We start from the raw sequence: 20,620 nt of genomic DNA, 5'->3' as shown, positions 1-20,620 counted from the left end.
TTAGTAGAGTTGCCTACCATCCTGTAAAAAACGGAATCCTCTGGTATTCAGAGTTAATATTACATGTTTCGTATTGAGCTGAAAATACACGGATTTGTCCCATACTTCAGCTACAATTTAAAAAAAGACAAAAAGCTGGAGTTATTCTGTGTCTTTACGCTGTCAACTGCCTCTTCTTCTCTCATTCTCCCCCCTCCCTCTCCTGCTGCTACTTCAATCATGAAACTGATCAATGATCAGCTGATCAGCGTTTCTGCCGCAAGTCCCGTCTTTCTTGCTTGTTTATCTCCCGCTACGCCAGAAAGAGGAAACTAGCGGAGGTCGTGTTAAACAACAGCAGCACGTTCAAGCTTGGTAAGCTGTTGTTAGAATTTATTTAATATTACTTTCTAGTATCAGCTGATGTTTGCTGGAGCTGTAAAAGCTGCTGGCCATGATATCGGTTTGGTTATCTGGTGAGAGGGAAACATAAAGGTGATACAAATCATACATATATACCAACAAGACAGTGTACATCACTGTCACAAAGCGTTTGTTTTAGTTCAAAGGCTTTATGGTTTTTCATATAATACCTGGTGGTGTAGTCGGTTATTTTTTGTCAGTACAACTTTATATATTATGTTTAACCCGAGTGACCACCCGGTCAGCTGGTGGGTAACAGGCATCGTTCATTTCCTTAACTTGTTTTGGACCGTAAACAAGGCGCGAATAGGACACCGGAAACAAAGCTCCCCACAGGCGTTTCCGCACAGGAGTAGCATATGCTAACGTGCACATAGTCTATTCAGCGCCACCAAGCCCTCTCAGTTACAAACTGAACCTGTTTTTTTTTTTAGACATAAATCACTAAACACAGTGAAGCTTTTGGTTTTGTTAAAGTGTTTCTTACTCAAAATGCATGTTGATTTTTATAAGGTTGAAGAGCAGTTAGCAGTGCATTCATGGTCATCTTTAAACTATTAATTGAAGAATCTTTGGTCATGAACTAGAAACAAGTGTCCTTAAACTGCATCAACTGATGACGTCTTACAATTTTATAATACTGTGTGGTTTTTTTTTATCATTGAACGTTTATGTCCTTGTGTACACATACTAACACAAGCTACTGTAACTTAGAGAAGCTCACCAGTATATTATTAAGTACACAAACAGTTCCAGGTGCTGGACTGTTTGAAGGGCCCACTTTGGATCATGTGAAGGACGTTCAGTTTTTTGTTGCAAACTGTTTGCAAGAAGTACACTATTATCACACCACAGTGAGCCAGTTGCATGAACAGCAGCCTAATCAGACTTCTGCAGAGCCTCAAAGTTTTTTTTGGAGTCTGCTTCTTGTGTCCAACAGGAAGAATTATGTCCATAAACAAGGGATTTTAAAATGTACTTTTTTTTCCTTTTTCCTTTTGTAAAGTAACCTAAAATTATTATTGCCTCAAAGGGATTTATACTCTGAGCTATGTTGTTTGTTTGTTTTTTTTAATGTTGTTTAAGCAGCCAACAAATTGTTAATGCATGATTAAAGTGAATTGTTAATTTATCGTTTTTGGTTTTACTATAAACAGACCGGGGACGCTTGTTTTTTCTTTCTTCCTAAAATGATCAGATAAGACTTGATTAAAAGAAATAATGCAAAGGCATTTTGCTGTGTTCACAGAGGGTCTTGAGGGTCTGTGTAAATGGAAAGAAGTTGGCAATGGTGTGTATGGATTTGAGTATTACCCCACCACACCTGGAACATATTCCACGCAGCTACACGTGGGCATGCAAACAGTACAATGACTGGAATACTCCAACTTGCCATTGTGACTGATCATTCTATGCTCTGTTTAGTCCCATGGAGGTTAAGATTGGCACTGAGGCTGGCCAGCAGAAGGTGAGGGCCTGGGGTCCTGGACTGGAAGGAGGCGTTGTTGGTAAATCTGCTGACTTTGTGGTGGAGGCTGTTGGAGACAATGTTGGTACAAGGGGGATCCTGAAAGCATGTGCTGATTAGCTTCAGTTTCTTCTCTGAAGTTGCTCTATTTCTCTTCAAGTTTCTCTCAGACCAGGATTGAATGTGATGACAAGCTGCTGGCCCACAGAACCAGGTGAGTATGTTGTCCATGTGCTCTGCAACAATGAGGACATCCAACACTCTCAGTTAAGATTAGTTTTCGCGATTGTTGCCTCAAGACCTGAGATCATGGTGGTGGTGGGCTTGTGATGGACACACTTTTCATGGCTGAAAGCTCTCCTGTAGAGGCTAAGCCTAGGCTTGAAGCCACTGGGGTGTTCGTTGGCGGGGGTGACGCGATGTCACTGGTATGCATGAACTTATTAAACTTGATACAGTCCAATAACTCCAGCCTTACTCATCTTGTCCTTCAGATTCTTTATTTCCAGGATTGAACATAGCAGCACAGAGGTCACAAACTGTTTGCTTCCTCCTGATCAACAACACACCTGCCGCTAACTACGTGTGTCTACCTTACATATCTTCACAAACTCAAAATGTGACCTCTAGCACCAAACGCTTGCTTCAGTTCTTGGTGTCAGAGGTGACACACAAGGTATCGGGTTTTCGGTGCAATTACATTTTCATATAGGACCAAGTATGTTTGGATAGCTTTTTCCCCTTCAAAACTGCCGTTTAATATTAGACATTCTTGTCTAATATTAAAAATGGATTGATCTGAAACGTGTAAGTGTGACAAATATGGAATAAGATACGAAATCAGAAAAGAGGCAAATATTTTTTCACAGCGCTATAGTCTGTAAATGATCTTTTGGCTATAGTAGATCTTTGACTTGTTCCTTTTTTAATTGTTTGTTTAAAATAGTTTTCTCTAGGTTAAGGCGTACGGTCCAGGCCTTCAGAGCAGTGGTCTGGCTGTTGGAAAACCCACTGAATTCACAGTTGATGCCAAGCAAGGAGGAAAAGCTCCTCTGAAAATTATAGCCCAGGTATATCTGGCTTTGTATATATGATCACAAATATGTTAAATATATTGTATGTACCGTATTTTTCGGACTATGAGTCGTACTTAAAATCCTTTAATTATCTCAAAAATCGACAGTGCGCCTTATGTATGAATTCTGGTTGTGCTTACTGACCTTGAACCGATTTTATGTAATACACGGCGCTCAAAAATCTGTCAAAAAATGTTTTAGTACGACTTTGGTAAGCCACGAAGTCGCACCGCTTGATGGATTGTCGGAGCATTACGGCTACATAGTCAGGAGCCTCGCGGATACGTACTGTGCTTCAACATAATATTACTGTATTGTGTGTGTATAATGACCCCAAAATGCCACCTGTTAAGAGACATGCTGACGAAGCGGATTTCAAACTCAAGGCTGTCAGTCACGCAGTAGAACATGAGAATAGAGCAGCTGCGAGAGATTTCAACATCAATGAATCAATGGTACAGAAGTGGAGGAAGCAAGAAGAAAGAGTTGAGTAAGGTTTGACTTATCTTATCTGGCTGTTTTGTTTCGCTTAATGCGTTTTATAGTCCAGTGCGCCTCATGTATGAAACCAGACCTGTTCATCAACAGTGCGCCTTATGGTCCGAAAAATACGGTGTGTTAAATCTGATTGAACTATAATCCCTCGTCTTCTGCACAGGATGGTGAAGTCAATTCTGTGGATGTCCAGGTTAAGGATAATAGCAACAGCACATACACCTGCACCCACACCCCACGTAAGCCTGTGAAGCACACTGTGATGGTCTCCAGGGGAGACGTTAACATCCCTGAGAGTCCATTCAGGGTGAGTATGCACTCACACACTCTCTCACTTTCACTCTGGCATGCAAGGTTTGCCTTTTCTTCTCACTGAAAAGTCTCTTGAGTTTTGGTGTTTGTGCCCACAGATGAATGTCGGAGCAGGCTGTCATCCAAACAAGGTGAAGGTCTCTGACCCTGGAGTGGCAAAGACGGGCCTCAAAGCCTTCCAGCCAACATACTTCACTGAAGGCGGGCTCTGCTGCAGATATTCCACTGGACATAGGTGTTGGGAGAAAAACCTCTGGAAGCAAAGAATCACAGACTCAGAATTAATACATGTACATGGGCGAATGCTTGACTAGTCCTGTCAATTACAAGGACGAGCAGGCAAAGCGCACCAGGCATTTACTCAGAGTTTATTATATACTGCCCTCTCACGTAACACTCATGGGTGGAGTACAAGTTAGGAAAAAACAACTTCTTATCTGCTGCTTGCATGCGAGGCTGCACAGGATGCAAGCTTGCAAGACGAAGAAGAACAAGTTGATTAACGATCTTGTAGTGGGTTAAAACAATACATGTGGGTGTTTGTCTAAACTTGAGCAGACACTTTGTTTTTGCTGACACGCTATATACAGGCGCCACTACGCAATTCAAATAAGGCTTAAACATAAACAATTATCACAGTTGAATAAAGATAATAAAGTAATATAATTCAAAATCTTTCAACATTCCCTCCTGTTTTTAGCAAATTTGAATTGTGCAGCAAAATACATATCATTTATCAGAACATAACTTCTTACAACATGTATTTTCAGTTAGTTCGTCATAAAATGCATTTGCTGATTTTACAGGTAACTTAAACACTTGTATCAGAGTCTACATCATAGTCATCACTATCATCATTGTCATAGTTAACGTCGTCTTCTGGCACTGCGACATAGACTGCAAGTGATGTACTTATCATTTTGGAAAGCATCGAGCGGATACATGGGATTATGCATAAAACAAATACACAAAATAGTAAAAGAAAAATGCCAACAACTATCAGCATAGCAATAATTTTCTGTCGCCACTCACCTCCGAACAGCCAATCTAACCAGGTGGACGATGTTATAACATAATCAGCGTTTTGAGCTTTTTGAAGCTGTTCGAGTGCACGTAAAGCGCTTGTCATGTTTTCAGAGTTCACATTGTCTGGTATATAGGTACAGCAAGTGTTATTGAAAAGGACACACAAACCACCTCTTTCTGCTAAAATCATATCTAGGGCTACTCTGTGTTGCATCACCACTATTCGTATTGCTTTTATTTCGTCATTTTGGCCTTTATTAATCTTCATGGATGCATTCAAGAACAGTCCAAATCAATATTCTAATGTCTCTATTCTTAAGGCATGTTTTCCAGTCCCTATCCATGGAAAAAGGGCGTGGAGAACTTTCTGTCCTGTAGTCCATATTTTGAATTCATCTGGAACGTCGCTTCCCCATATTGGGTCGTGTGGTTTTATGTCATCAGTGTCTCTCTTTCGCCTTCTGCTGGACATGCTGTTGTTTACCACAGAGACCTTAAAGGTGTGATCTGATATAAATATAGGAGCGCACGTACCTGTCCAGCCAGGTGGTAGTACGAAATATGCGCGTTGTCCACATAACCAGGCCATTCCCTGTACCCAGTATGTGCCGTTAGACGGACAGTTGTTTTTTACGGGAGCTCCGTCTCCGTGTGTAACTGTCCCTTCAGTTTGTGGTGGTTCCAAGGGCTCTGGTTCCGTTTGTCTGTCGATAGCAAATGTTATGGTTCCACTTTGTTGGGTTGTCCAAGAACACAGGGAAATGCATTGAGGCGCTCCTGCTTGTGACATTGAAGTTGATCCAAAACAGCTCGTCACATGTGCCTTTGCGGAGTCCTATGGCAAGGGGGTTGCTGTGGTTTAGGATAATTCCAGAATATTGGTGGCCAATACTAGCGAAGCTTGCTGCACATTTTACTTGAGTCATGTTCATAGGTTTACCATGCAGTGTGGCATGTTGTGCCGTTCTGGGCATGTGGGAACAGATGTAGCATTCACCGTCCTTGTTACCTGCCTTGGTGACGTCATGAACATACCGGTACCATGCATTGTTCATCCATGGGTGGATGTGATCTTGCGTTATGTCAGTTAAATGTGAATTGTCATGTGACCATGCTCTCTTGTGCAGTGCGGTCGTGGGGTCCCCTGTTAGGTGCATCAGGGTCCATGCTGCGAGCAGCAGGGCCGGGATGATGATGAGGAAGTGCTTCATGATGACCTGGCACACCAAATCCCCTCTGGTGAGTAGACTACAGGCGAGAAGTAGAGGGCGGGATTTACCCGATCAGCCCTCCCTCCACCTGTAGATCACCTCTGAGAGTCGGGGTGCTGGCGTCTTAGGTTAGATTGTCACTCACTTTCTTACAGTGGCTCTGGTGGATCCAAGAGGGTCTTTCTGTGATTTTACAAGCTGTGGGTGTTGTTAATAACACCTGGTAGGGGCCTTCCCAACGGGGAGAGCTCCAGTTCTTCCTTTGCAGCACCCTTATCAGGATCCAATCGCCTGGCTTCAACCTGCAAGAGACTGGAGAGGATTCATACGGCAGCTTATTGCTCAGAACAATGTCTTTATTTTCTAACAGTTTTGTCATCCACTCTGCCAGCGTGGTTTCTCTTACAGATTTAGCGATAGGTTCACTTGTTATGGGCAGTGGAAATGGCCTGCCATGAATGATTTCAAATGGTGTGAGTTTCTTAGATCCTTGTGTTAGTCTCATCCACATTTTCACTAGGCCAATACATTCAGGCCATGGTCTTCCTGTTTCCTCCATACATTTCCTGAGTCTCTGTTTTATGGTGCCGTTAGTTCTTTCTACTAAGCCAGCACTCTGTGGATGATAAGCACAGTGATTCTTTATGCTGAATCCTAATGCTTCAGAGACTTTGCTGATTACATCATTTACAAAATGTGTTCCATTGTCCGATCTTATCAGAGTTGGAATGCCATATGTTGGGATGAAATGGTTACATAGGCATTTTGCTACTGAGACTGCATCTGCTTTCTTTACTGGATAGATTTCTGTCCAGTTTGAAAATACATCAATTATCACTAAGGCATATTTTGATCCATGGCTTTCACTTAATTCAATAAAATCCATGTGGATTGTGTGAAATGGATGTGGAGGCTCTGGAAAGTGTCCTCTTTTTGGCCTCAAATTGCCTTGTGAATTGTGTTTTTGGCAGATCATGCATTGTCTTACAAAAAGTTTTGCTGAAGTTTCAAAATTTAGAGTAAAGAAGTGTGTGTTAATTATCTGTATCATCCCTCCTGTTGACACATGGGTAACCCCATGTGTCACCAGTGCCACTGTTTTGTGTAGGGATTTAGGCAGGATAGGTTTCCCGTTGCAGTACATCAGGCCATCTTTTAATTGTGCACCGTGTTTTAGCCATTTCTTTTGTTCAGCGAGTGGTGCCTGTTTTTGTTCATCTGTTAAAACGTCCAATGGTATTTCTGGACCTTGTGTAGTCAACATGACGTCGGTAGATGTCTGTGCGGCTGCTTTTGCTGCTGCATCTGCAAAAGTATTGCCTTTTGTAATTGCTGAATTGTCCTTTTGATGGGCAGCACACTTACACAATGCTAATTGTTTTGGCAGTGTTATTACTTCCAGTAATTTTTTCAAAAGGCTGCCATGTTGTACAGGTTGGCCAGTGCTTGTGACCATTCCTCTGTTTTGCCAGATTTTAGCAAAATGACGTACTGCAGAGAAAACATACTGGCTGTCAGTGTGTATATTTACACTCTGTTTTGCATGAAGCTCGCACGCGCGAATCACAGCTGTGAGCTCTGCAGACTGTGCAGAGTAAGAGGAAGCGAGCGGTTTCGCTTCTATTATTTTGTCAACTGAAGTGACACTATAGCCTACGCAGTTTTGACCTAAGCTATTTTTGGATGCTGAGCCATCTACAAAAATGTCAGTAAAACCAGGCTGTGGCGTGCTGTGAATGTCAGCGCGTGGTTTGGTGTCTTCATCTAAAGTTTTAAGACAGCAGTGTGGATTGCCATCTTCTGGTGTGGGTAGCAGCGTACTAGGATTCAATAATCCGCATTTTTCAATTTTTATATGTGATTGTGACAATAGAATTCCAACGTAGGATAATTGTCTAGCATGGGTCAGGAATGATAGATTGCCTTGCAACAGAATGGAAGTTACCGCGTGTGGGACTTTAATAATTAGTTGGTGACCTAACACAATGTCAGCGCACTTTTTTACTGCCTCAGCAGCTTCTGCACAGGCCTGAACACATGTGGGCAGGCCTGATGTGACAGAGTCTAGCTTGCAGGAGTAAAAGGCAAGTGGTCGCTGCTTGTCACCGAATGGTTGTGTTAGTACTGCCTTCATATAACCCTGTCCTCCATCCACATGCAGGTGGAAAGGTTTCTCATAATCAGGCAGTGTACCTAGTTCTGGGAAATCTTCTAAAGCTAAAGTCAGTCATTCTGTTGAGTCATCTGTGCTGTCAGACATGTGTGTGACAGGTTGCGCTGTACACACCCAGCCTAGAGCTTTTCTCATGCATCCTGTTCTATGACCCTGAAACCACCCTTCCTCAGTTTGCTCAGTCTTTTCATATCTGTCCTTTTCAACTTGGGACAAAACGTTTCCCAAATCTCTCCAGCGCGTGGCTGGACTGCGTGCTACAGAGACATGTGGGTTTGGCATTCTGTTTACCTCTAACACTGCTTTGGGTTGTATCACAGAGCACACAGCGTTGCCAGATTGAGTGACATAGAGATGTTGTAGTATTACCTTCTGTGGGCCTAGCCTGTGAACTCGTGCGTCATAAAGTGGATCTGGGCCTGGACTTTGTTTAAACCATAAGGTGTTATGGTACTGATTGTGTGGCATTGTGATTGAAGTTGCAGGCAAGTATTTCAAAGCTAGTTCTTTCAAGGGTTCTAATGGATCCAAATCTAGTGTCCAATAATAATGTGGCACGCCCAGTCCCCTGCATACATAAGGTAGTTGTTCTACACCTTCTTCAGGTGACATAATGTCAGTGGAAAGCATAAGTTCGGCCTGCATGCCATTTTCAGTCGGGACTACGCCTACTTTGAGTTTAGTAAGCGCATCTCTTCCTAGAAGAGTGACTGGACACGAGTCATCATATATGCACTGAACTTTGCACTGTCTGCCGCTTTCCCTATGTACTATTAATAGTGGTTGGGTCAGATGCTGTACCATGGTATGTCCAGATGCTGTTTTTACTATCATAGTTTGATCGGAGAATTTAAGGTGTGGAGGTTTCACATTGAATACTGTTTTACACGCCCCCGTATCACAGAGTGCGTTCAATAACATACCATTAACGTGTACTGTGATCTCAGGTTTGTCTACAGCTTGTGAAACTAATTGGTGAACATTAAACACCTCTGTGTCTTCCTCACTTTCCTCAGCTTGTTCTCTATCCTCTAGTCATTCATCCTCATGCTGACGCCTTCCTGTCCCTGACCTGCAATTCCTTGAGAAATGACTGTCTGCACCTGTGCCTGTATAATCTCCGTGAACTGTCCCTATTTTTAAACCTAATAAATCTTGAAATACTTGTAACATCTCATGACCATTTAAATACCACTGTATTCTAATCAGTTCTACGGCAGCTCTCCAGGGCTCAAAACCTTCATTCAGTGGGGGAACATCTTTTAAAACATTCTGTCTGTCTTCCCTTGACCACGGGCGGTAAACCATTAAATGTTGGTGTTCATCTATTACGGGATTATCATCAGTTCCTCCTGTTCTTTGACCATATCTCGGATTGGGTACTGCCATCATAGGAAAGACACCGCTGGGGCCTGGGGGGTCTACTTCGTCCCCAAAAATGTCTCTCCCTGAGGGGTCCCCACTTATCTTTTCTTGTGGGTTTTCCCTTAAGGTCATCTTTTTAAGCATACTTTGTACAGTGGCATATGGGTTAGGGTCTTGTGTACAGAAAGGGTTTGTGTGTTTTAATGGGAGGCGTTACTGCCGTTGGTGCAGGAAGTGATGCTGATGCATAGGGTGGAGGGTGACTGCACACAGCTTGAGTTCCACCCATAAGGGGATCTTGCTTTTTTGATTGCTTATCTTTCTGTTGCTGTTTTTTATTTTTATTTTCTTGACGTCTATTTACTTCACTCCTCCCAGGCTGCATGAAGCTGCAATTCCTGTGCACGTCTACCTTTCTTTTTTAAGTTCTTTGTGTCATTTAGTTCCTCTACTAAAGCTTCTTTTAGCTGAATTACAGCTGAGGGGTTGCATTTTCCCTTCCAGCTGGGACATTTTGTTTTCTTAGAATTTCTCCATCTACAAACACTAATTTATCCGGCGCCTGGACATTTTTTCTCTAACCACTGCTCGTCAGCAGTGAATTTGGTGGGCTGATTACCCATTATCACACAACTGCAGGGCCGTCTCTGGCACGAGACGCGGGGGTGGTTGCTGACACGCCCTTCTACTTCGCGCTACTCACGAAGCGGTGCCAGTTTTATGGGATGAAACCCAACCTTTCCACTTTGTCACCAGTACTTGAGCTCCTTACAGTAAATAAAAAGACAGTAACAATGGAAGTAGTTCAGCAACTTAATGTGCTGTCAAAAAATTTAACTTACTTCCGACACACAGAAAACACAGACATTTATACACAGTCGCGCAGATCCTTACGGCGGATCACTCCTAAACCCTTACGGCGGGTGAGACCTTTAACGTGTTTTACTTTACAATCCTTTCGGCGGATTAGTCCTATGAACCCTTACAGTGGGTTAACCTTATTACACGTATTTTTAGAAATCCGTACAGTGGATTAGACTGTCAAACCCTTCCGGCGGGTGAAACCTATTTTCGTTTTATGCGAGTGTGATTGAGTGGATTCTTTTACCTTTCCAAGATCTCTCCGTCTATGTTTGAGGTCTTTCACTGGATCCCAGCGCCGTGGACCGCTTAATAAGAACACCGGCCTGAATCCGAATTTACGCCTCAGGACTTTTACCCCTTCCTAAGGGAGGCTGTCTTCGGTGCGGGCCCCCACGGCGAAAGGATACAGGTAGATCTCTGGTTTGGAGTCACAACAATGGAGTTGCTTTTTCCAACTCCGGCTCGGAGGACCAAGAAATGTTGAGAGAAAAACCTCTGGAAGCAAAGAATCACAGACTCAGAATTAATACATGTACATGGGCGAATGCTTGACTAGTCCTGTCAATTACAAGGACGAGCAGGCAAAGCGCACCAGGCATTTACTCAGAGTTTATTATATACTGCCCTCTCACGTAACACTCATGGGTGGAGTACAAGTTAGGAAAAAACAACTTCTTATCTGCTGCTTGCATGCGAGGCTGCACAGGATGCAAGCTTGCAAGACGAAGAGGAACAAGTTGATTAACGATCTTGTAGTGGGTTAAAACAATACATGTGGGTGTTTGTCTAAACTTGAGCAGACACTTTGTTTTTGCTGACACGCTATATACAGGCGTCACTACGCAATTCAAATAAGGCTTAAACATAAACAATTATCACAGTTGAATAAAGATAATAAAGTAATGTAATTCAAAATCTTTGAACAATAGGAGAGCTTGACCTCAGCCAGCTGACAGCCCCTCTTACAACACCCTCAGGCCCAGAGGAGCCCTGCCTGCTGAAGATGCTGCGTAACGCTCACATTGGTGAGCGTCCGTCTGATAAGTGAGAAGTTTGCTAAACAATGAGACTCATCAGAATAAGTAAAAGACAGAGGGGGAAAGTAATAAAAGTTAAAGCGTGGAGACAGAAGCAGGAGCAACTGAAACGGGCTGCATGCACACACAAGAATAAGCGTTGTTAACATCTGTTTTGTCTGTCTTAGGAATCTCGTTTGTTCCCAGAGAGATTGGTGAGAACCTTGTTAACATCAAGAAGAACGACCGTCATGTTCCCAGCAGCCCAATTGCTGTTATGATCAAGCAGTCAGGGATTGGTGATGTGAGCCATGTGAGTGGACCGTGGCTGACCGAGGCCAGGACTTTTCAGCCTTGAGAGTTCATCATTGATGCAGGTATATGCTCAGTGAAAGCTTAGATACTGTGATATTTTTCTTTTTAAACATTCAAATAGAATATTTGTCAGTCTCGTCTTGTTATATTAGGCTTCATCTGCTTGAGCCTTTCCACTGAAGGACCCAGTTAAGTGGGCATTAACACTGAGGACCAGGAGGATGGCTGGTGACACGATGTGTTGCTTTTTGAGGTCTTTTAGCCTGTTTCACTTTGTCAGACAGGTTCTATTTAACTGATTTCTTGATTCACAAGTCTGCAATTAATCAGGCCTGAGTGTGTTTAGTAACACTGAACTGAGGTTTCCAAAATTGGTTAATCACAGTTAACTCGTGATTTAACAAGAGGGGCAATTTGTTTTTACACAGGACCAGGGAGGTTTGGATAATCTTTCTCCCTAATCTATGAAATCATCATTTAAAAACTGCATTTTGTATTAACTTGGTTATCTGTGTCTAATATTAAAATGAGTTTGATGATCTGAAACATGTAAGTGTGATACATTTGCAAAACACTAGGAAATCAGGAAGGGGGCAAACACCTTTTCACATCACTGTAGACGTGATTACAGAATACCTTTTACATCCCGGATTACAATAGGATATCCATCAACGGCAGATACTGGTCTCCATGACACACAGATACTGGAGTGGTCTGACCTGACCACACTTGCACTGCTTACCCACAAAGTGTCTAGAGAGACAGAAAAAGGCCAGAAAACAAACAAAAAACACAAAGCCAAAGAATGTCATCTGCTCACTAGCATGGACAATAAACACAGACACAGTGCACCCAGTAATTTTTGAACTTCCAACCAAGTATCAAGAGCAGTATTGTTATTGTACCTGTGCTGGCTGCTGTCTCATTGTTCAGAGAACCCATCATTATGCAGAGAAAGGAATCTGTGTCTCTGGACCAAAATGACTGTACGTGTACTGCTGTAGAAACAATACTGCCCAAAAACCTTGATGTTTCTATATGTGGAAACCTTAAAGTATGCATGTCCTCCTGTAAGGGTAAAGTAATGGGACATTTGCACTTTTTGCATGTAAGCCTGTCGGTCTTAACTGGAAGTTGCACTTGAGCTGTCTTGGCATCTTTCCTTGTTTGACTCACCAGTTTTGCCCTGAGCTGAACCGCTGCCTCCTTCTCTGTTGTGGTACTCAGCGGTGACTAACATGCTGTAACGTGTATCTGGCTGCAGTGACTCCAGCATCACCTGCTTCTCTCCACCAGGGACCAGCACCTGTAGACAACAAACACTATCATCCCAACACAGTCAGAACTCATTTAAAGTTTTGGGACTTATGGAATTTCTGGAATTCTGACACATGACAGCCGGCTGAAGCCCAGAAGAGGTGAAGATGTAATGACTACAACCCACTCACAGTGTGATCCTGGCTATCAGCTCCAGTTAAAGCCATGTAAGACATGTGATACTGGAGGACATGAGCATTGGGAGGTACGCAGCTGATCACCATGCTGACGGCAGTCTCATCAGAAACCGTGAGGCTGGTTGGGCCTCCACCAGACCCTGCAGCAACATCATAGAAGAGATAAAGTACCACAGCTAACGACACTTAACACTCACTTTGTTCCTTTAAAGGAGGAAATTATTTTGGCAGCAGAGCAAAGTGTTTTTATAGAAAATAAATGTAAAGTATAACAGAGAATTTGATACTTTGATTTGATACTTTAACCTCACTACATTTATTTCATAGCTCAGAGTTCTAGTTATTCAAAGATGAGAATTTAGATGTGAAATTTAACCTTTAAGTGACTAGTACTTTGACAACTGCCATCAATTACACAATGAAGTTCATTTACGTACAGGTTATTGTATTAGTAATGCTATATTGCACATAGAGACAGAATATGACATGAAGGGCTACTGACCACAGAAAAGTAAAAGGTAACTGGGCCTAAAGACTAACGGGAGACAAACACGCTTTCTGTGATTGTATTTGTGTTTTTGTGGTAATCTTGGATATCTTAGGTTGTCTCATTACTGTCATATATGTCCTATCATTAAAACACTGGCTTCTAACAACTAACAGTGTCTCAAAAATAATTTAATAAATAAACAAATAATATGGATGCATGACTCAAATGCATGACTTTTAACTTGTGTATTTTTTAGGCTGAACACTGCTGCTAATGTGACTTAGCACATTAGCATTGACTGTCTGAGAAATTAGTTACCCTAAGGTCAGAAGGAGGAGGCACCTTCACTAGAAGAAAAGAATAATGTGTACGGGAATTTTTTAAAAATGAGAAAGCTACATTTTGACATCTTTCATTATTAATAACATTTACAGTACTGTGCAAAAGTCGTGAGCCACACGCTGAAGTATTTCTTTGGACATTATCTGGTTTTTCCACTCCTTTTTAGTCCAGTTCTTGTACCTGACCATTTTCTGAGTAATGTTTTTTGTTTGTTTGTTTTTTGTTTGTGTAAACACTTTGCACTGACCATTATTGGAGAACTAAAAAGCACCTAAGTCGAGGAATGTGTGTGCACATAACAGAAAACTTGGGAAAGAACCAATTTTAAATCTTTAAGCACTTTGTTACTAGCAGCCTGTCACAAAAACACATTTTGTATAGTGTTTTTTTTTTTTTATCTTGTGAATAAAATGTATACAAATGTGTGTGATTAATCACAATGTGTTAGTGTGTAATCACCCTGAGACATGCATGCCTGTCTGCTAGCGTCAGATCTAAAGCCATTTCTGATTTGGAGATGCAGCCTGCAGATTCTGTCCAGATTATCCCAGCTCTCGTCACTAAACATCCAGTCTTCACTTATCAAATGTGTAAAATTCAAGGCTGGTCCTTAAAAGCTCCCAACAACGCAAAAACTGCATAGCCACACAAGTCCCAGTGTTTCCCACTGCAGCAGCTGTGAAAAGAAAGTGGAGAAAGGATGAATGAATCTGTGCTTATCGCTCTCCGCTCTCCCCCAAGCTGGCGTTGTTCTTGGTAGCCATGACAACGGAGATAGTCCCAGCTTTATAAATAAAGGCCCCAACACCCCAAAAAAGAAAAATACATCGGGATTCCCTGCGCAGACCAGGAATCCCCCTAGCAGACCGAAGCTACAGAGAGGATTTGGAGTGAGTGAGTGTGTGAGTATCGAACTGGCGCCTGTCTGTGCTTCAACCTGCCAGAGAATTAGTGCAAATTTGATATATTTGACTTCTCTGTTTTTTTCTCTCTGAATTACTTTTGAAAAGGAAAAATAATAATTTTAATGTGAGGCAAAACATGTATGGTGCTGGGTAAAGATGACACGCCGACCCACTTCTTCTTTTTTTTTTGTTTGAGAAAGTTTGTTTTCATATTAAACCAGTGTCAGTGACGTCATTCTACGCGACTACCACAGGTAAAGAAAAGCCTGAATCTGTAGATCTTTTCCTTTTATTTTTGTTGTCTAAAACACAAGAGATAAAAAAAAAAAAAAACACAGGGAAACATAGGAAATAATGTTTTGTGAGGCAATGACTTGTTGGCACAAGAAGAGTGGTCCTTGGTAGCCATGACAACAAGGAGGTCTGTTTGTTGCTGGCAGGTAAAAGAAAAAAAAGAAAGAAAACAAAAAAGTCAGGGGAAGCCCAGGATGAACAAGGTTCATCCCTTAGAATTTTCACTCCAAGATCACCTGCCTGGACCTCCCCCTAGCAGGTGAACATACAGAGCCAGGTGAACCGAGGGCTCGAACCCGGGCCTGTATGTTACTAACCTGCTAGCCCGCCACATGTCGCCACATGACGGGCTATGAGAACGGGAAAAATTCTTCTATTTAAAGAACACTACGTGCACATCGCGTGACCAGCTTTTTCCATTAGTTGGAGACCACACATTTTTGCACTCAAATACTCACCAAATTTTACACACTCACACCTGTTTTTTTTTTTTTTTGCCTGCACACCACTTATTTCTCAACTAGGGTTGCCAACCGTCCCTTAAAAAACGGAATCGTCCCGTATTTAGAAACAAAAGTACACGTCCCGTATTGAGCTAATAAGGGACGCACTTTGTCCCGTAATACAGTGAGAATCAAAAGTAGTCTATAAGTTTTAATGTAATTAACGCTTTGTTTGAAAACATAATTCCCAGCCCCGCCCCTGCTTTGTGACCAATGAGCTGACAGCACACTTATGACAATTCGAGTATGACAATTCAGATTACCGCTCATCTCATTGGTTGAGGAAAGGTCGCTTGCGGAGAAAATACCGGAAGACAACAGATGACCACAACAAAAAGCATGGCCAACAGGGAAACAAACGCCGACACTGCGGTGCAAGTCTCAGACGACAGTACATCTGAAGCTGGGCAAACACTGCGATTTTCAAACTGCACGATTGGCTCGCATGGGTTATAAGTTCGTAGGTCACGATGCAGGTCTCACACTATACCGCCCGATGCTCTGATGCGACCTGAGTCACACTGTGCCTCCATAAAATGAAGGTTATAACAGAAAATCTGTCGCTCGCTCTCCCTCTTTGTCTTTCACTCACACAGACACACACCACCATCAACTTTGCTAAATTACTAATGACAAACATGATCAGGCAGCTGTGATTGAGCAGCAATGTAAATCCAACTATTTTCACGGTTGTTGTGGTCGTGATAATTTGGTGATGCCACATCGAAAAGGCTCGGATGAGCTTTCCAAAGTTCTACAAGTTGTGCCTCCATCGCTTGAGTCCAGATCACACGCTGCACAGCCGTGCTGCTCCGTCTTTTTCACCGACGTTTACGTGTTTGCGCGTGAGCAGTGTGAGCGGCTGCGGTGACACCCTCACGAGCGATTGATGATCGGGAGCTGGTCGTGAGGTGTTAATCGCTTCTCGTTACCCCACGTATACTACACGATGCACGATGAAGGCCAAAATCGGGCCGATCACCAAATTGGTCGCACGACTCAAAAATCGGCTCAAAATGGGCCAAAAATCGCACAGTGTGAGCCAGGCATTAGACCAGCAATGTTTGTTCCTCTCAGAGAAAGAAAAAAAGGCTGCAAAAGTGCAGGGAAGAATGGGAAAAGGAAAACACCTGGCTGGAAAAGTGCACGATAACACCTATAAAGCGCACTGCACTGTGTGCCGGCGCACTTTTTCCATAGGCGTGCTTCTAATGGTGGGCACATGAAGAACATGAGGGGCGTGAAAGCTCGGGGAACCCTTAACCAATTTTTGTCTACCAGGCCACGGCAGAACCAGATATGGTAAACACTGGTTTGTTTGTTTTTAAACCCTCTGGTTAAGGTTAAAATGGGCATGTGCAGTGAATATCAGCGCTATGTGGCCAGAAGTGTGATAATATAATTTATTTTGTGTAATAAACAACTGCAAGGATAGATGATTACAACAAATAGATGAGTAATACATAAAAGTAATACATAGATGAATAATGATGATGAGTTATGACGCGTAATCATGGGAACAAGTGGGTTTACAAACGGGAGCAAAAGCTGAAAAAATGCCTCTGCTGAAGCCAATTGCACTAAATGCACTAAATGTGCACTGTTATAAGAATATTTTTCTTTCTATTGTTTTCTATTAATTTATATAATTTTAAGTTAAGCAGGACAGAGTTCTTTTAAAGAAAGATTTACTTTTATTATCAAAAGTTAAGCATGACAGGCTTCTGTTTAAGAAAGAGACCTGTTTTATTGTGTTAATGTTGTCATTTTGAGCTAAAAATAAATGGCTAAATGATTTTTGTTTCCCATGTGTTGATATCACAAAGAATACGCATCTACTTAAATCAAATTCAAGTCAAATGGTTAAAAAAAATAATTTCACACACAAAAAAAGAGCTAAAAAATTCACCACACTGGGAAGGGTGAAGACAACTGGGTCGCCCGGCCCTGTCCACGAGGTGTCCCTTATTTATTTCTCAGGGAGTTGGCAACCCTATTCTCAACAACCACTCCTTTTTCATCTCTGTTATCTTGCCTTTATTACGTATTTATTACATCCTCTTAGCTAGCATCAATGACTGGACAAAAGAGCAACACAGTGCTTTTCTCATCATTTCTTTAGTCACGCTCAAGTCATTCGCCTCTACGGATTAGCTAAACCAACTTTACAAAACAAGTTTCCCCGAAGAGCCCACTTCTCATCTTAGCTGCCTAGATTTCAGGACCTAGCTAAGGACAGTGGCCACAAACACATTTAACTTACCAAAAAATAGCTGCGGGGCCTCAGTCTTTCTGTGGGGCATAGCTGGACTGGCCATCGGGCATACTGGGTATTTGCCGGGTGGGCCGATGGTAATTTTTCGTTTTAAATGGGCCGATGTTTTGTTGTTGTTGTCTTTTTTTCTTAACTGTGTAAACAGTGAAAGGTGGCGGATTGGACAGATGCTGGCAGACGTGTAAAAATAACTCAATTGTTTGGTAGTGGCTGTGGTGGAGCTTTCACAGCTTCAGTAAAATTAGCAAGTGGTGGAAGCCAGCAGGTGGATGGGGGAAAGGGGAGGCGGAGGTGGAGAGACCCAAGGAGGCCGCGGGTCCGACTGTCAGGTGAAATGAGCTTCAGGTAAGAAGTTATGACCTGCAGTCTATCTGGGTCAAACCAAGTTTAGGTGTAGTTTATTTTCGTTGTGCTAACTTTTTACAGTCAGTTACAATAACTCGTACTGTGTACTAGCTAGCATGATGGAGTTTCTATACAGTTGGGTGGGTGCTATGATGTTACTGGTGAACTTTATTTTATTCATATGGTTAGTTAGTAGAGTTGCCTACCATCCTGTAAAAAAATCCTCTGGTATTCAGAGTTAATATTACATGTTTCGTATTGAGCTGAAAATACACGGATTTGTCCCATACTTCAGCTACAATTAAAAAAAAGACAAAAAGCTGGAGTTATTCTGTGTCTTTACGCTGTCAGCTGCCTCTTCTTCTCTCATTCTCCCCCCTCCCTCTCCTGCTGCTACTTCAATCATGAAACTGATCAATGATCAGCTGATCAGCGTTTCTGCCGCAAGTCCCGTCTTTCTTGCTTGTTTATCTCCCGCTTTGCGCCAGAAAGAGGAAACTAGCGGAGGTCGTGTTAAACAGCAGAAGCGCCTTTAAACTTGATAAGCTGTTGTTAGAATTGATTTAATATTACTTTCTAGTATCAGCTGATGTTTGTTGGAGCCATAAAAGCTGCTGGTTATCTGGTGAGAGGGAAACATAAAAAGGCCAGGTAGAGCATTAACAGGGAAAGGGGGGCACAAAGAAATACTTTTCTTTCTTATTCTCATTTAAAATTTCTAGCTTTTAATAAATAATTATCCGAATCTTACAACCAAAGTTTTCATCTGATGTCAAATGTATAGAAATCCATTATTGTACATAGTAAGTTTTTTTCAGGGTCCCAACATAATTTCTTCAGAAGAAAGTACTGTACATGATGCCAGTATTTTCCCACATTTTCTAGATACTGTACCAGTACTTTGTGTAAAATGCCATCAAAAAGTCAATTAAGTTTTATTCTTTCTCACCTGTCTTTCTGTCACTTTTAAAAGGTTGCCATCCATCCACTTCCGCTTATCCTTTCCAGGGTCGCTGGAGCCTATCCCAGCTATCATAGGGCGAGAGGCAGGGTACACCCTGGACAGGTCGCCAGTCTGTCGCAGGGCCAACACACAGGAACAAACAACCATTCGCACTCACACCTAGTGACAATTTGGATTATCCAATTAACCTATCCCCACAAGCTGCATGTCTTTGGACGGTGGGAGGAAGCCGGAGTACCCGGAGGGAACCCACGCAAACACGGGGAGAACATGCAAACTCCACACAGAAAGACCCCGGCCTGATGTTGGAATTGAACTCAGGACCTTCTTGCTGTGCGGCAACAGTGCTAACCACCGTGCTGCCACGGTGGCAAAGGTTGCCATGTTAGAAAAAATATTTTGCCCTGCCATGCTGTTTATTGATGTGGTAAATAAATAGTTTATGAAAATATCACTAAATCTGTCATTTATTATTTTTAATATTCAGTAATGGTCATGTCTCACCTCTAGTCTTCTCTGTCTTAATTTCAGGTTTCCACCATATGTTGTAGATCGTTCAGGAAGTTAACTCAACCAGTCTTTGGGTTTCGGCTAAGTACTGTTTAGAATACCAGAATAGGGAGGATGGTGTAGGTTTAAGTTTATTAGATTGATACATATGTACCAACAAGACAGTGTACATCACTGTCACAACGACGTTTGTTTTCATTCAAAGGCTTTATGGAACTTTGACAGGAGGGCCACGCCCGATTTCCTCTGTCATCCACGTCATACTTAGATCCTCCTCAATCTGTGTACATACGCCGCCTCTAAACCCCCGATAGTGCCAGTGTCAGTTAGTGAGTCAGTAAAATACTGACTCACTAACAGGGTTAGTCTGTTCTGGGATGAGTGTGGTAGTTAACCCTCATTTAACACATCCCTCTCTGCTCCTCTAGCTCGCTCTATCTCACTGAGAATCAGAAAGCCTTGACATTTACTGCTATTAACTTTACACTCTTGTTGTAAAGACGCAAAGAAAACACAGTGAAAAGGTTATAGAAGGACGTAAGGAAAAAGAATGAATGAATGGTTTAATAGAAGGAAAGAAGTTAAAGGGACTACATATTCAAAGGTCTTATTTCTGATACTACCCCATGAAAATATTTGCTCTGTGTGCCGTGCTGCAGCTGCTACATTTGGCTTCGGATTCACTTTTTGGCGCCTACGCCTCTCGAGATGTGTTAATGCAGAAAGGTATTGAAAAACTCTGGTCAACCAACCAGCAGTCTGTCTGCTGTGTTGTATGAAATGCGTGGAAGGAGAGGTACCAACTGTCTGTTACA

The 20,620-nt window shown here is 42.3% G+C and overlaps 1 protein-coding gene and 1 long non-coding RNA gene across 3 annotated transcripts in view; one reads left to right on the top strand and one right to left on the bottom strand.

Annotated features, from left to right (window-relative positions):
* Nucleotides 1-1,456: 1,456 nt before the first annotated feature.
* LOC146505184 (tenascin-N-like) overlaps nt 1,457-20,620 on the bottom strand; it is a 31,727-nt gene continuing 12,563 nt past the window's right edge. Inside the window, exons 2-6 of one of the 2 annotated variants that reach the window (XM_085182776.1) lie at nt 14,469-14,946; nt 13,172-13,317; nt 12,900-13,029; nt 12,360-12,476; nt 1,457-4,006 (exon numbers count right to left, since the gene is read on the bottom strand). In XM_085182776.1, coding sequence (XP_085038902.1) covers nt 3,744-4,006; nt 12,360-12,476; nt 12,900-13,029; nt 13,172-13,317; nt 14,469-14,577 — 765 coding nt within the window. In that variant the 5' untranslated portion in view covers nt 14,578-14,946 and the 3' untranslated portion in view covers nt 1,457-3,743. Of the gene's footprint in view, nt 4,007-12,220; nt 12,477-12,899; nt 13,046-13,171; nt 13,318-14,468; nt 14,947-20,620 lie in introns of those variants that run through there. The other variant, XR_014877582.1, reaches the window with a different exon arrangement.
* Nucleotides 3,633-11,657, top strand: LOC146505185 (uncharacterized). The gene is made up of 3 exons (XR_014877583.1): nt 3,633-3,748; nt 3,852-3,988; nt 11,322-11,657. It is a non-coding gene; the product is annotated as an uncharacterized LOC146505185 (long non-coding RNA).

The sequence above is a fragment of the Neolamprologus multifasciatus genome, chromosome 13 (genome assembly GCF_963576455.1).
Source record: "Neolamprologus multifasciatus chromosome 13, fNeoMul1.2, whole genome shotgun sequence".
Classification (NCBI taxonomy): Eukaryota; Metazoa; Chordata; class Actinopteri; order Cichliformes; family Cichlidae; genus Neolamprologus; species Neolamprologus multifasciatus.
Note: the sequence above shows the minus strand (reverse complement) of the source record. Positions and strands in the feature narration are given on the sequence as shown.